This window comes from Callorhinchus milii, unplaced genomic scaffold (assembly GCF_018977255.1).
Source record: "Callorhinchus milii isolate IMCB2004 unplaced genomic scaffold, IMCB_Cmil_1.0 Scaffold9, whole genome shotgun sequence".
NCBI classification, from domain to species: domain Eukaryota; kingdom Metazoa; phylum Chordata; class Chondrichthyes; order Chimaeriformes; family Callorhinchidae; genus Callorhinchus; species Callorhinchus milii.
In genome coordinates, this window is record NW_024704750.1 from 21673387 (window position 1) to 21690295 (window position 16909).

The 16909-nt window shown below is 52.1% G+C and overlaps 1 protein-coding gene across 1 annotated transcript in view; it reads left to right on the plus strand.

Annotated features, from left to right (window-relative positions):
- Window positions 1-16909, plus strand: part of nrxn3a (neurexin 3a) — a 159821-nt gene that overhangs the window by 39762 nt on the left and 103150 nt on the right. The window contains exons 7-9 of the mRNA XM_042338145.1: window positions 5668-5829; window positions 11547-11985; window positions 12537-12920. Of these exons, the coding sequence (XP_042194079.1) occupies window positions 5668-5829; window positions 11547-11985; window positions 12537-12920 (985 nt within the window). The remainder of the gene's footprint in view (window positions 1-5667; window positions 5830-11546; window positions 11986-12536; window positions 12921-16909) is intronic.

The window sequence follows — 16909 nt, forward strand, 5'->3', positions numbered from 1 at the left end:
GACGTTAAAGATCCTGCGGCTCCATTCGAAATGAGAAGGGAGTTTCTCTCTCACGGTGTCCTGGCCAACAATTCCTCAAATAAAACTAGTGACTCACTCCATGGCTGGGATATTGCTGTGTGAAACAGCATTTCCCATCGCCTTGGGGACATCCTCCTGATGTGAGAGGCGCTATATAAATGCAAGTTGTTGTTTCACTCCCCCCCCAAATAAAGTGAATCCACTTTACAGTATATCCTGCGAAGCGCTCTGAGTTGATGTGATAAAATGTAAGGATTATTATTATTCATTTACATTATATATATTAATATTATTATAATATTATTCATTAATAACCCCCCTCCAACCCCCCCAAAAAATAAACCGGCTTCCAAATTGAGGCAGGATTTAAGATTTTCTTTCTCCCCTTAAAAGATTCCGCCCCATCGTAATACTCAAGGAAACAAACGTTGGCTGTGAAATGCCATCTGGTCTCAGGCTGCGAGTTCTTTCTGCCCTGACGTTGCAGACGGGAGTAGGGAGGACACTGTTAATTAACCGGTGTTCCCCCCCCCCCAGCCCCCCACCCCCATGTTAATGGCCGACACAGGTGCTTCCTGTCCCACAGCCGGAGATATTCTCCCCCCACGCGCTCGCCTTGTTCAATCCCAACATTTGACCTGTCGGCTTTGCTCCTTGACCCTCATGCCCATTCCCAAAGCTTTCACCTCTCAGGAATATTCCCAGAGCCGGCCGGGATCTGGGAGCGGGAACGTGGCGGCGGGGGGGGGGAGGGGGTGCAGAAAACGGACACGGAGTGGCTCAATATCGCCTGATATTGGGGAGGCTTTGGACCTGACCATTACTTCTCTGTCCTCTCCTCAGACAGAAAACGGTCTCATTGACTTGAACCGGGTGGAATTTCGGTTGGGTGGGGGATGGTGGGGAGGGGTCTTGAGGCTAAGGCAATGGGGAATTCCGGGCCACTGCTTTTATGTATGGCTGGTTTCTTTGTGTGTGTGTGTGTGTGTGTGCGCGCCTGTGTGTGTGTGTATGTCTGTGTATGGTTGTCTGTGTGTCTTTTCTGTGGTTGTGTGTGTGTGCGTGTGTGTGTGTGCATGTGTGTCGCCCCACGTTTGTGAGTGTGTTTGTGTGTGCAGCTGTGTGCACTCACATGCGTGTTTATACTTCCAGCCATGCGTATTTATGCGCGTGTTTGCACACACACCCATGTGTACACACATACATGCGCACGCACACACACACACACTCATACACACACAAATAGACACACACATAAACGCAAGTATATACACACACGTGCACACACACACACACACGTGTGCGCTCACATGTGTGTTTGTACTTGCATGCATGCCTATTTATGTGGGTGTTTGCACACACTCATGCACACACACGCACGCACACATGTACACACGCACAAACATAGGCCAACACACAAGCGTATGATTTTCCCCTTCCTTCGCAGAGGGAGCATTCGCTAACCCCAGTACTTCGTCCATCGTTTAATTTCCTTTACATTATTCTCTTTGCTTTCTGAAGCGCTGGCTGTCTTGTCGGCCACACATCCCCTCTCTCTCTGTCTCTCTCTCTCCCTCCCTCCCTCCCTCCCTCTCTCTTTTTCTCTCTCTCTGTTTTTTTTTACTGGTGGCAAATTTCCCACTTTGGAAAGCGTGAGAGCTCTTCCCGTCTTAACTGGCAACTGGCAAGTGGATTTAAGAAAAGTTCCATGTCTCTTAAACATTATATGGGGGGGATTTAAAGATGGTCACAAAGCCATGTGACTGTTATCACAGAGCGAGCACATAGAGGGGAAGTGGGGGTGGCGGGGGGGCAATGGGAGCCTGTCCCGCAGCCGGAGATGTTGCCCACGCCCCCACCCACGCGCGCTCGCCTTGTTTAATCCCGGCACTTGATCGATCGGCTTTGCTCCTCGACCCTCATGCCAATTCCCAAAGCTTTCACCTCTCCCGGCAGTATTCCCAGAAGCGGCCGGGATCTGGAGGTTGGGAGAGGTGGGTGGGGGGGGGGGGGGGGGCGAAGGGCAGAAAACAGACACTGAGTGGCTCATTAGCTCCAGAGATTGGGGAGACTTTCGACTAAAACCCATGTGTCAGCCTATGTGTGGATGGGGCGGAGGGTGGGGGGGGGTGAGGAGAACTCCAGGAATGTAAATACCAAGAAGAGTGGGGGGGCATTCCCTAAACCAGGGCGTTTAGACAAAAATAAGCAAGCGGGGGTTGGTGGGGGGGGAGAGAGGCGGTACAGGAGGTCGAGGAGAAGAGAAATGAGGGAAAAAGATAGTCCCACACGACGTGCGCACAAACCAAACCGCCGCGTGTCTCTGTTACGATACATGTTCCAGTAAAGAAAAAAGGGGGGAGAGTGGGGGGAAGAAGAGGGGCGAAGTGGGTGGGGGGGGGGGGGGGGGGGGCGAAGGACCTAAAAATGGAAGCGAGCGAAATGATTTACTGGATCTTCTGAAGTTTCACTTTGCCTTTTGTTGTGTGTGTACACGTGCGTGCGTGTGCGTGCGTGCGTGTGCGCGCGTGTGCGTGTGTGCGTGTGCGTGAGAGAGAGAAAAACAAAAACACCGGGAAGAACGCTTCCCGAGAGACTAACGCTAACCATTCATGGAATGTGTCATTACTTACTAACCGTGACCTCTAACCAACTAATTGTACTAACACCTGGTTTCTCTTTATCATCATTGCTTTAATTTGAGTAACAGTCAACAGTTATTCTGTTCACGATTTTTTAAATTTCCTTTCTTCCCCCCCTCTCCGCAAAGCACTCAGGCATTGGACACGCTATGGTAAACAAACTACATTGTCTGGTAGATATCATTCTTATTGTCTCTTTTTTTGGGTTTGCCGTGTGCTTTCTCCCTATTCCTCTTTCCCCCCACCACCTCCTCCTCCTCCTCCTCCTCCTCTCCCCACTCCACCACCCACCCACCACCCACCTCCCACTCCACCCCCTCCCCCACCCCCTTCCTCGCTCTCTTTTTGTTTCAGTTCATTGTAGACACCATTCACATCAGGAAAGGGGGGCTTTTTCTTCAACATTTGGTCACCCCCCCCACCCCCACCCCCACCCCACCCCGTTCACCTGTTTCTGTCAATTGTTTCTCTCTCTCTCCTACTTTCTATTTTCTACTGAGTTGGCTTTCCTCCCTCTCGCCCCTTTTCCAATTCCATCCTTCCATCTCTCCCTCGTTCCATTCCTTCATCCCTCCATTATTCCATCAATCCTTCCATCCATCCCTCCCCTCTCTACCCATCCCTCCCTTCCTCCCTCCCTCCATCTATCCATCCATTGCCCCATCCCTCCACCCAACCTTCCTTCTCTCCATCCATCCATCCCTCCCCTCTCTACCCATCCCTCCCTCCATCTATCCATCCATTGCCCCATCCCTCCACCCAGCCCTCCTTCTTTCCATCCATCCATCCCTCCCCTCTCTACCCATCCCTCCCTCCCTCCATCTATCCATCCATTGCCCCATCCCTCCACCCAGCCCTCCTTCTCTCCAGCCATCCATCCCTCCCTCTCTACCCATCCCTCCCTCCCTCCATCTATCCATCCATTGCCCCATCCCTCCACCCAGCCCTCCTTCTCTCCATCCATCCATCCCTCTCCACCTAATTCCTTCCATCTGTCCTTCGCTCCTTCCTTCCCTCCCTCTCTCCTTCGTTCCATTCATCCCTCCACCCCTCCCTCCCTCCACCCACCCATACCTTCTCTCTACCCATCCCATCCCTCTCTCTCCCCCCCTCCCTTTTTACCTTTTGTTTTATTTTCTCCCTCTCTCTTTCTCTCACCCCTTTTCTCCCCCCGTTATGTATAGTTTGAGCTCTGAGCGGAACACTGAGTGCTGACATTCTGGCCCAGGGTTGGGGAGGCCCGTGTCTGCCGGGCGAGTGGCCGAGCCGCAGGGCCTGTGCCATTCGCTTTGTTTTGTCATCAGAAACCAATCCATCTCTCTCTCTCTCTCTCCAATTTTATTTTAGTCCAAAGCCTCGGTGAGAGCTGAGCAGCGCTGGTCTCGGCCAGTCTCTCTCCGCAGACAGTGCATGGGGAGCGCATGAACACACACATACACACACACCATTTCTTTGTATGGTTCACACAGATGCAAACCGCACATCCATCGCTTCCCAAACCATCACTCTCTCTAACACCCCTCCACTAACACGTCTTAACATAACAACCCCCCCCCCTCCCCTCCCCCCTCCCTCACCTCCCTCACCTCCGCTTCCTCCAACACACCCGTTTCATTGTGGTTTTTGCATGCAACAGAAAGCTGAGCTATTGTAGTCTCCCCCAGTGGTTGAAAGGCTTTCATTTTGCATGGCGTGTTGAGTTGGCATTTTGCACGTATCTTTCTTAGTTTGGTTTCTCTCTCTTTCTCTCTCACTCTCTCACTCTCACTCTCTCTCTTTGGTTTTAATTTCATTAACTCTTCTTGGAGCCAGATGTGCTCCAAGCAGAGTGTTGGGCCACCTGTGTTTATATATACTATATATATATATATGTGTGTATATAACGTGGATGTATATTTGTTTTAAAGAAAGGTTTTTTTTTCGTATTAGTTTATTTTTATTTTTTTAATATATATTTTTGTGGTTGAGCTTTGAATCATGGCATGGATTCCATTCATGCTGTGGACATCTCTCTGGTCGCCACCAACACACACAAATTCCCTCCCTCCCTCCCTCTGCCTCCCTCCCTCCCTCCCTCCCTCTCTGACCAGACTCGAACTGGTAAGACATCCTTCAGTGATGACCGTCGGTGGGGGTGTGGGTGTCGGGGTGTGGGTGGGGGGGTGGGGTGGGGTGGGGGTTGGGGGGAAGAGGAGGGTGAGGAGAGGAAGAGGAGGGACTGAGGAATATTTTTCAAGAGAGCAAAACTTTGAATTAAAAAAAACCCACAAACCATTCATTTTCTTTGCCTTTCAGACCGAATAGCGAGCTCCGTCCTTGTAACTAATATAGATGGGCGTTTTACTTTTAATACAGATGTACACATATATACTTTATATATATATATATATATATGCGTATTTTTTTTCAATATGAAATTGTTCCAATTTTTGCGCCTGACCCCCAAAAAGCGACCCTCCCATCGAGACACGGAACGGGGTGGTGGAGGGAGGAGAGGGAAGGGAATGGGGAGAAAAGCTCACAACCATGGGGGGAAAAAGGACATGGAGTGCGGGGAGGGGGGGAGGGAGGGAAACCATGTAGTGAAAGGAGGGATGTCGCTCTCTCTCTCTGCCTCTATCTCTGTTTCTCTCTCTCGCCCATCGCCGATGTGTGATGCAGACCAGAAAATAGGACGTCAGCAGTGGATTTAGGGTCCTCAATACAATTTTTAAAAAATCACGTAAGGACGAGAGCAATTATAGACCAACAATTCCCCCCCCCCATCCCCCTCACTCCCCCCACCCCACCCCACCTAGCAACAACGACGACAGCAACGACAGCTGGCAAAGGACGAGGAGACATGTGCCAGACAGCGGTAACTTGTGAAGGTCACTTTCTGGTTGTGTTTTTTTTTCTTCTTCTTCCTTCCTTCCACACCCGCCATCCTCCTCCTCCTCTCCCACTCCCCTCCCCCCCTCCCCTCCCCTCCCTCTCTCTCCCACGACACGCTCCCCCCCGCCAGGTGACCATATCTGTGGATGGGATTCTCACCACCACTGGCTACACGCAGGAGGACTACACCATGTTGGGCTCTGATGATTTCTTCTACGTGGGGGGCAGCCCGAGCACGGCAGACCTGCCCGGCTCCCCCGTCAGCAACAACTTCATGGGATGTTTGAAAGAGGTATGAGGTGGGGGAAGAGGGCTACGGAGGGGAGGGGGGGAGTGGAAGGGAAGGGAAGAGGGTTTGAGGGCGTCAAAACAACAACAACAACAAGATTCCATTTATAGAGCGCCTTTCACGTCGGGGGGACGTCCCAAGGCAATGGGCAGTTGGGTCGGGAGCCGAGCATTGGGGGGGGAAATGGTCAGGGTGAGGGGAGGGAAGGGAGGGAGCGAGGAGGGGGTAGAGAGTCGAGAGGGGAGCTGAAGGCACGGTCAAAGAGAAAGGTCTTGAGACCGGCCTTGAAGGAGGAAAGGGAGGAAGCGGCGAAGGCACTGGGGATAGGGTTCCAGAGCCTCGGGGCTGAGAGGCTGAAGGCCCGACCACCGATGGTAGGGCGGTTGGGGCGGGGGATGTGGAGCAGACCTCCTGCCCCCTTGCTCCCCCCCCCCCCCCCATCAGAGGACTATGAACTCACAGTCCAGTCTGACGCTGAGCAGACCACATGTCAAACTAAGCTCTCTCCCTGACTGCGCAATTGGCTTCGGCATTTCGCCCGCAAAATACACAGCCAATTTATTTTTACAATATATTCCGTGAAAGGCTTTGAGACGTCTCGAGGATGGGACAAGGCGCTGTATCAAATGCAAGGATTATTTAGGATATGTGGTCTGTTGAGGCGAACATTAAAGATCTCCCACTGCGCTATCGGGACAGAGAAGGGAATTTCTCTCTTCTGTTGTCCTGGCCGACATTCCCTCCGCGCTCACCGCCACGGCTAAAGTCACCCGTTCACTTTGCGGCTGTTTGCCGGGACGTCGCTGTGCGCAAATTGGCTGCCGCCATCGCTTAACAACAACACAGTCACTACGCTTTACGGTAAACCACGTGAAGCGATTGGAGATCAAAGGCGTGTCCCTGCTGGAGCACTCTGTGTGAGTTCGGGTTCAATCACGCAGTTTATTGCGCTGGGAGCAAATTATTCTTGAAGCGCTCTGTGTGCGCGCGCGTGTGTGTGTGTGTTGGGTGTGGGTTTCGTGTGGAGAACACTGGTTCTTGTAACGTGTCTGTTGCGCCACACAGTGACAGTCTTGTGATACTGCAATCTGCCAATAATAATAATAATAATCCTTGCATTTGATATAGCGCTTTTCACGTCGGGAGGACGTCCCAAAGCGCTTCACAGAACACACTGTAAAGTGAATTGACTGTATATTTGTGGGCGAACGCGGCAGCCAATTGCGCACAGCAATGTCCCACAAACAGTCGTGGATTGAAAATGACCAATTTATTATTGTTTTTGGTTTTGGAGGGATTATTATTAGGCTCTGTGTGGAGTAAGGAAACTTGCCCAAGGTTTGGCCCTGACCTGCCGGGGATTGAACTCAGGTCTCTCACTTGCAAAGCGAGTGCTCTAACCACTGAGCTACCAAGTACCTCAGTGAGGTTTGGCAGTGGGAGGTGCGCATAGAAACAGAGGCTATTCAGCCCCTTGAACCTTTTCCGCCATTCTATAAGATCATGACTGATCTGTATCTCAAGTCCAGTTGCCCGCCTTTGCCCCATAGCCCTTAATACCCTGACTTTACAAACATCTATCCACCTCCGTCTTGAAACTGTGAATGGATCAGCATCCACAGCCTTTTGGGAAGAGATTTCCAGATTTCCACTAACCTTTGGGTGAAAAACTGTTACCTGATTTCACTCCTAAATGGCCGAGCTCTAATCGTAAGGTTATGCCCCTTGTTCTGGATTCCCCCACCAGAGGAAATAGTTTCTCTATATGGGGACTGAGGATGAGGTTGAATGCTGTGCATTCCTGACAAGCGAGCGAGCTTCAGGAGGCAGTAATTCATCTGTAAATGGGAGCTTTCAGCCCCCGCTCTCCGGAACTCACTCCAAATCCGTGTCCGAAACTCTTGCTGTGATCACAACTCATTAAAACTCAGTGAGGTTCTGCTTTCCTGGCGATCATATGGTTCCTGAATCCTGGCCGCTATTAAACACCTCGTCCTAGTGATGAGACGGTAAGCATTTCGGCCACAAAATACACAGTCACTCCACTTAACGGTTTATTCTGAGAAGCGCTTTGAGATGCCTCAATGACGTGATAAGGCGCTATATCAAATACAAGGATTATTATTAAACTAAACTCCCTGTCTGTGCAGTTGCTTCAAGTGGACGTTAAAAGTCCCACAGCGCTAATGGAAAAAGAGAAGGGAGTTCATCTCCCTCCAACAACAACAAAATTATATTCGTATAGCGCCTTTCACGTGGCGAGGATGACCCAAGGCGCTGGGAACTTGCGCCCCTGATAAAATTAATTTCAGTAATGTTATAATTCTTATTCATTTATCAAACCACTCGTTCACTTCATGGCTGTTTGTGGGACATCGCTGTGCGCAAAATGGCTGCTGCGTTTGTGAGCGGAACCCACAGTTACTACAGTGTGAGCAGGGTGTGTTATACAGCGTACACGGTGTGAGCAGGGTGTGTTATACAGTGTGTACAGTGTGAGCAGGATGTGTTATACAGTGTACACAGTGTGAGCAGGGTGTGTTATACAGCGTACACGGTGTGAGCAGGGTGTGTTATACAGTGTACACAGTGTGAGCAGGTGTGTTATACAGTGTGTACAGTGTGAGCAGGGTGTGTTGTACAGTGTATACAGTGTGAGCAGGGTGTGTTATACAGTGTATACAGTGCGAGCAGGGTGTGTTATACAGCGTACACGGTGTGAGCAGGGTGTGTTGTACAGTGTATACAGTGTGAGCAGGGTGTGTTGTACAGTGTATACAGTGTGAGCAGGGTGTGTTATACAGTGTATACAGTGCGAGCAGGGTGTGTTATACAGCGTACACGGTGTGAGCAGGGTGTGTCATACAGTGTGTACAGTGTGAGCAGGGTGTGTTATATAGTGTATACAGTGCGAGCAGGGTGTGTTATACAGTGTGTACAGTGTGAGCAGGGTGTGTTATATAGTGTATACAGTGCGAGCAGGGTGTGTTATACAGTGTACACAGTGTGAGCAGGGTGTGTTATACAGTGTGTACAGTGTGAGCAGGGTGTGTTATACAGTGTACACAGTGTGAGCAGGGTGTGTTATACCGTGTACAGTGCGAGCAGGGTGTGTTATACAGTGTGAGCAGGGTGTGTTATGCAGTGTACACAGTGCTGAGCAGGGTGTGTTATATAGTGTATACAGTGCGAGCAGGGTGTGTTATACAGTGTGAGCAGGTGTGTTATACAGTGTGTACAGTGTGAGCAGGGTGTGTTATACAGTGTGTACAGTGTGAGCAGGGTGTGTTGTACAGTGTACACAGTGTGAGCAGGGTGTGTTGTACAGTGTATACAGTGTGAGCAGGGTGTGTTATACAGTGTGTACAGTGTGAGCAGGGTGTGTTATACAGTGTGTACAGTGCGAGCAGGGTGTGTTATACAGTGTATACAGTGTGAGCAGGGTGTGTTATATAGTGTATACAGTGCGAGCAGGGTGTGTTATACAGTGCGAGCAGGGTGTGTTATACAGTGTGTACAGTGTGAGCAGGGTGTGTTATACAGTGTGTACAGTGTGAGCAGGGTGTGTTGTACAGTGTACACAGTGTGAGCAGGGTGTGTTGTACAGTGTATACAGTGTGAGCAGGGTGTGTTATACAGTGTGTACAGTGTGAGCAGGGTGTGTTATACAGTGTGTACAGTGTGAGCAGGGTGTGTTATACAGTGTATACAGTGTGAGCAGGGTGTGTTATACAGTGTGAGCAGGGTGTGTTATACAGTGTATACAGTGTGAGCAGGGTGTGTTATACAGTGTGAGCAGGGTGTGTTATACAGTGTGAGCAGGGTGTGTTATACAGTGTATACAGTGTGAGCAGGGTGTGTTATACAGTGTGTACAGTGTGAGCAGGGTGTGTTATACAGTGTGTACAGTGTGAGCAGGGTGTGTTATACAGTGTATACAGTGTGAGCAGGGTGTGTTATACAGTGTACAGTGTGAGCAGGGTGTGTTGTACAGTGTATACAGTGTGAGCAGGGTGTGTTATACAGTGTGTACAGTGTGAGCAGGGTGTGTTGTACAGTGCATACAGTGTGAGCAGGGTGTGTTATACAGTGTGTACGGTGTGAGCAGGGTGTGTTGTACAGTGCATACAGTGTGAGCAGGGTGTGTTGTACAGTGCATACAGTGTGAGCAGGGTGTGTTGTACAGTGTACACGGTGTGAGCAGGGTGTGTTATACAGTGTGAGCAGGGTGTGTTGTACAGTGTACACAGTGTGAGCAGGGTGTGTTGTACAGTGTACACAGTGTGAGCAGGGTGTGTTGTACAGTGTACACGGTGTGAGCAGGGTGTGTTATACAGTGTGAGCAGGGTGTGTTGTACAGTGTACACAGTGTGAGCAGGGTGTGTTGTACAGTGTACACAGTGTGAGCAGGGTGTGTTGTACAGTGTACACAGTGTGAGCAGGGTGTGTTATACAGTGTATACAGTGTGAGCAGGGTGTGTTATACAGTGTACACGGTGTGAGCAGGTGTGTTATACAGTGTGTACAGTGTGAGCAGGGTGTGTTGTACAGTGTGAGCAGGGTGTGTTGTACAGTGTGAGCAGGATGTGTTATACAGCGTACACGGTGTGAGCAGGTGTGTTATACAGTGTACACAGTGAGCAGGTGTGTTATACAGTGTACACGGTGTGAGCAGGTGTGTTATACAGTGTACACAGTGAGCAGGTGTGTTATACAGCGTACACGGTGTGAGCAGGTGTGTTATACAGTGTACACAGTGAGCAGGTGTGTTATACAGCGTACACGGTGTGAGCAGGATGTGTTATACAGCGTACACGGTGTGAGCAGGTGTGTTATACAGTGTACACAGTGTGCAGAGCGCGAGGTGTGACAACGTGACGTGACAGGTTCCGAGAGAGATCAGGATGACATTTCATCAGTTTGTTGTTATTGATGGCACTGTTCTAATGATCTCTACTCTATCACATTGAACACGATCTATAAATCATAGGAGTATGAATAAGCTGCGGCCGAAAACAGTCCCGGCAATAATATTGTTGGTAATTTTACTTAAATGGGACATTAGATTTGACAGAATAAGGAATCACCTTCTCGATGGCTTCTTTGGTGCCAACCCAGTGTCTGGTGTCTCATAAATCACCCCCCGTCATCGCGGTGAAATGCGCTATAAATTTACCACATGGGCTGTTGTTTGTTGCCTGGAATACCATATGTTTCTGGGAAGTGGATTGTCACCGTGTGTATTCCGGTTATTGCTGTGCAATCTGGTGTTGCAAGCGCAGCACGAACGCACGCGGAGCTGAATCAGCGCAGCGCTAACTAAATGCAGGACACCCCCCCCCCCGAATAAACATGATAAGGGCAGGACCGGATGCGGGGGAGACTGAAGCGGGGCAGAGCCGAGTAGGGGCGCGACTGATTTATATGCTGAACTGAACAGCTGTGGAACTGAATGAAGGTGCTTCTGTCCCCAGTGCCATTCAACGGGTCGATGGGTGGCCCTGGGCCGCTGTCAGCGGGTGGTCGCATTGGCCGTTTTGTGCCCAGCAACGTCTTGCGGTGACGGAGTGTTGACCTGGGGGCCGGGGTGGGGGGAGCAGAGAGAGAGAGAGAGAGAGGAGAGGGAGCCCGAGCGAGAGCCCGGGCTCCGAGACGCCACCCGGCGTGAAGGGCGCGATATAAAAGCAAGCTGCTGTTGTTGTTGTTGTCGTTGTCGCCAGGTGGTGTACAAGAACAATGACATCCGGCTGGAGCTGTCCCGTCTGGCCAGGATCCGGGACCCCAAGATGAAGGTGCACGGGGAGGTGGTGTTCAAGTGTGAGAACGTGGCCACTCTGGCCCCCATCAACTTCGAGACCCCCGAGGCCTACATCAGCCTCCCCAAGTGGAACACCAAGAAGATGGGCTCCATCTCCTTCGACTTCCGCACCACGGAGCCCAGCGGCCTGATCCTCTTCACCCATGGCAAGCCCCAGGCCCGCAAGGACAGCCGGACCCTTCGGAAGACGCGGGTGGACTTCTTTGCGGTGGAGCTGCTCGAGGGGAACCTGTTCCTGCTCCTGGACATGGGCTCGGGGGCCATCAAGGTCAGAGCCACCAACAGGAAGGTCAACGATGGCGAATGGCATCACGTGGACATCCAGAGAGACGGGAGGTCAGGTGAGCGCAACGGCAACGGCAACGGCAGGGCCGGGGATGGAGGCAGAGTGTGAGCGAGGGAGAGAGAGAATGCGTGAGGGAGAGTGAGAGTGTGTGAGAAGGGGAGAGGGAGTGTGTTTGAGCGAGTGAGAGAAGGTGTGTTGAGTGTGCGAGAGAGTTTGTGAGCGAGAGTGTGTGAGCGAGAGAGTGTGAGCGTGCGAGAGAGTGCAAGGGAGACAGAGTGTGTTAGCGAGAGAGTGCGAGGGAGAGAGAGGGAGCAGGAGTGTGTGAGTGAGAGTGCACCCTCACACTCACATGCTCCCTCTCCCTCTCTCACACCGTCTCTCCCTCTCTCACACACACACACTCTCTCCCTCTCTCACACACTGTATCTCACACTCCCTCCTCCCCCCTCTCTCACACACACTCTCTTCCCCCCCTCTCCCTCTCTTCCCACTCTCACTCTCCCCCTCTCACACACTCTTTCTCTCTCTCCCCCTTTCTTCCTCTCTCACACACACAATCTCTCGCGCACACACTGTCTCACACAGTCTCTCTCTCTCTCTGGACAGGGACGATCTCAGTGAACAGCCGGCGGACTCCCTTTACGGCGAGCGGTGACAGTGAGATCCTGGACCTGGAGGGGGACATGTACCTGGGGGGGCTGCCAGACAACCGCGGGGGTCTGACACTGCCCACCGCGCTCTGGACGGCCATGCTCAACTACGGCTACGTGGGCTGTGTGCGGGACCTGTTCATCGACGGCCGCAGCAAGGACATCCGGCAGCTGGCGGAGGCTCAGAACGCCGCCGGGGTCAAGCCCTCCTGCGTCCGGATCCCCGCCAAACAGTGCGACAGCAACCCCTGCAAAGCCAACGCTGCCTGTCGCGAGGGCTGGAACCGCTTCGTGTGTGATTGCACCGGCACCGGCTCCTGGGGCAGGACCTGCGAGAGAGGTGAGCAGCTGTCAGCCATCTCTCTCTCTCTCTCTCTCTCTCTCTCACTCACTCACTCACTCACTCACTCTATAATAATAATAATCCTTGCATTTGATACAGCGCCTTATCAAGTCGTTGAGACGCCTCCCAAGTGCTTCACAGGATATACTGTGAAGTGAATTGGTTGTGCGTTTTGCGGGCGGAAATATAGAGAGATGGATAGAGAGATGGAGAGAGAAGGATGGGGCGAGAGGGATGGAGGGAGATGGAGAAATAGACAGAGAGACAGACCGACAGATAGCTAGATAGGTAGAAAGACAAATAGATAACTGTCTAGGATAGCGCCTTTGTCTAACGTGACAGGCATTTCACAGGATTCTGCTGTAAGGTGTGTGTTGTGCACGAATGTGGCAGGTAATTTGCGCCAGAGACCCACGTTGGTGGGTTGGTCGGTTGGTTGGTCTGTTTCAACAGTGTGAGGCCTTGTGAATTACAGCGTGAGGCTGGTTGGGAGGATAATTAGAACCTGGATAAACATGGGGCCGCAGGCTATAATGTATATGATAATAATCCTTGCATTTGATATAGTGCCTTAGCACGTCTTCGACACGTCTCAAAGCTCTTCACAGAACATAGTGTAAAGTGAATTGATTACAGTGTGGAGGAAACACTGCAGCCAATTGCGAACAGCGGTGTCCCACAAACAGTTGTGGGTTGAGTGACCACATTATTATTATCTTTTAAGGGATTAATACCCCCGGAAAAGCGATCCGCCAATCGACTAAAAACCGGGCTCCGATTTAACCGGGCGAGGTAAACAGAGGAGTGAGGAGTAAGGAAACCTGCAAAATGTTTGTGCCTTGTCCAGGAGTCGAACCCGGGTCCTTTCGCTTACGAGGCGTGCGCTCTAACCAGTACACTGCAGGCGGCTAAGACCAGGGGGGAATTATAGGACCTCCTGGCAATTCACAGGCCAGGGTTTCTGTGTAGTTCCACATTCTCTCATTCTCGTCAAATGTTTTACCGTTGGCGAGAATGAGAAAACGTGGAACCGCAAGGAAACCCTTCACCCCATCTGTAGACTGTCACTGAGAGCCACATGGCTGCCTCTAGCCAGCCGGTGGCCCATCAATAACTAACACTGTGACTCTAAGCCAACAGCTCTTACATTATTAAAGTCGACAACAAGGCAGAGGCGTCCCCGATCTCTGCAGGAGATGAGTGCTGTGCAGACGTATTGACCCACTGACGTCTCTCAGCCTGGCTCTGTCGGGCACTCCACACATCAGGGACTCTATTGGCAACAGCCAAGTACTGGGCTCTCCCACGCCGTGGCTCTTGCCAACCTCCGCCTCATACTTTCCGGAATTAGTGAGCAGGATGAGAGTGCACATTCCATTCCAACAATTTATCTCTGGGATTTCCACGTGCATGTGGGGTGCCCGGAGCTCTCAGTTTAGCTTGGGGTCTCTTCAGCAACGGTGATGGGTGACGGAAGCACGTGTCAGACACCCAAGCCGGCTGACCCCCAGAATAAAAAAAAATCAGGGACTCTGAGCTCACAGTCTCGGCTGACGGCACAGTGCTGGCTGGGGGAGAGAGCACCGCATTGTGGGGGAGAGAGCACCGCGTTGTGGGGGAGAGAGTACCACATTGTGGGGGAGAGAGCACCGCATTGTGGGGGAGAGAGTACCGCGTTGTGGGGGAGAGAGCGCCGCATTGTGGGGGAGAGAGCACCGCATTGTGGGGGAGAGAGCACCGCACTGTGGGGGAGAGAGAGCGCCGCACTGTGGGGGAGAGAGAGCACCGCACTGTGGGGGAGAGAGAGCGCCGCACTGTGGGGGAGAGAGAGCGCCGCACTGTGGGGGAGAGAGAGCGCCGCACTGTGGGGGAGAGAGAGCGCCGCACTGTGGGGGAGAGAGTGCCTGCTGCATTGGTGGGGTGAGACAACCTTCAGGTTTAGGTATTAAACCAAGCACCGGTTCAGGTGGACGTTAAAGACTATTCATCTTGACCAGCCACAAAGTAGGTTGTGGGACCCGGAACAGAAGCCGGTTTAATAATAATCCGTGCATTTGATAAAGCGCCTCATCAGTCTTCAAGACATCACAATACATTGTAAAGTGCAGTGACTGTGCGTTTTGTTGGCGAAACACAAAATAAATCCCAAAGAACACACTTCTGCGGAGGATCCCAGGACTTTTATCCGTTGTTGATTGCAGGCCACTTGTTGATAATAACGACCCTTACATTTGCTATGACGTCTCTCACCCTCAGACACACTCTCTCGCGCGCTCTCTCCCTCTCTCTTTCTCTCTCACGTTCTCCCTCTCTCTCACACACTTTCCCTCTCAACCGTCCTCTCTCTCTTTCGTCCTCTCTCTCCCATTCCCTCCCTCCCCCTCCCCCTCTCTCTCTCTCTCTCTCTGTGTGTGTGAGGGTGGGTGTTCCAAAGAGCTTCACAACATTTTCGACAGCCGTGAAGTGAACGAGCGTTTTAAAATGGGGGAATTGTCGGCCAAGATACTGGGGAGAGAGAGAGAGAGAGAGAAAAACCTTCTCTTTTCCGGACAGAGTCACAAGATCTTTAATGCCCTCCTCCTGATATGAAGGGGGAGAGTGATGCTGATGGAGTCCCTCCATGTCCTTGCTCCTTCCTGCCTCTGTGACCCGCTGACCCCATATCAAACTGTCCGCTCCCTCCGCTCAGCAGGCACCGATCTGCTCCATGTTCCCTGCCCGGTTGGACCTTCAACTCCTCTGTCCCCCCACCCTTTTGGAACTCCATCCCATAGCCCCGTTGTCTTGCTCCCTCCTTTGACTCCTTCAAAGCACGTCTCAAGCACCTCTTCGACCATGCTTTTGGCCACCCTCCTACCCCAACACTCCCCGCCTTCCACCCCTCCTGATCCCAACCCCAGCTCAGGTCCAAATCCCCGACCTTGGGACATCCACCAGCCCTGAAAGGCGCTCCACAAGTGCCATTTTGTTGTTGTTTTTGAGGCAGGTTGAGGCAGGTTTGGTGGAACCAGGGTATTATATGGGTTATTTCTTAGGGGAAAGAAGGAATCTCATCAACCGAGCCACCGGAATTCCTCTCCTGTTAGTGGATGGAGCCCCCCCCCCCCCACCCCACCCACCACCCCCACCCCTCCCGCTGGGCTCGGATTTCTGATGATGAAATCCCGACAGGAAATATTCTGAATTAGAAAGTAATCTGAGTAGTGCTGCGGAGTCGCCGGGAGCTTTTTAACTTATAATAACCCATCGCGCTGACTAAAAGTGCTGCTGGCAGAACATCAATAACACTTCAACCTTTATCCTTATCGCATCGACCGTCTGTCCAATTTAAACACCTCTCGCCTCGGTCTGCGCGTGGAATGTAAAGCTGGAAAAATTAGGCGGGCGGACTGCAGTCCCCTCAACGCAGCCATCTCCTGCTGCTATAGCACAGTCCGGGCCTCACAGAGCAGCTCCTCCAGGGGCCCAACTGCACCCAGCGACCAGCACCCAGGGCCTAACTGCACCCAGGGCCCAACTGCACCCAGGGCCCAACTGCACCCAGGGCCCAACTGCACTCAGGGCCCAACTGCACCCAGGGCCCAACTGCACCCAGGGCCCAACTGCACCCAGTGACCAACTGCACCCAGGGCCCAACTGCACCCAGGGCCCAACTGCACCCAGGGCCCAACTGCACCCAGGGCCCAACTGCACCCAGGGCCCAACTGCACCCAGGGCCCAACTGCACCCAGGGCCCAACTGCACCCAGGGCACAACTGCACCCAGGGATCAACAACACCAGAACCCAAATGCACCCAGGGACCAACTGCACCCAAAACCCAACTGGACCCCTAATAGTTCCTAATACCAGAGAGTGAGCCTGGAGAGGGGAGAGAGGGTGGATGGGGGGAAGGCAGATAAAATTGCTCGCTCACTTCACAGCTGTTGGTGTTTTGTTTCCGTGTGCAAATTGGCTGCCGCGTTCCCCTCCAAAACACATTCAATAC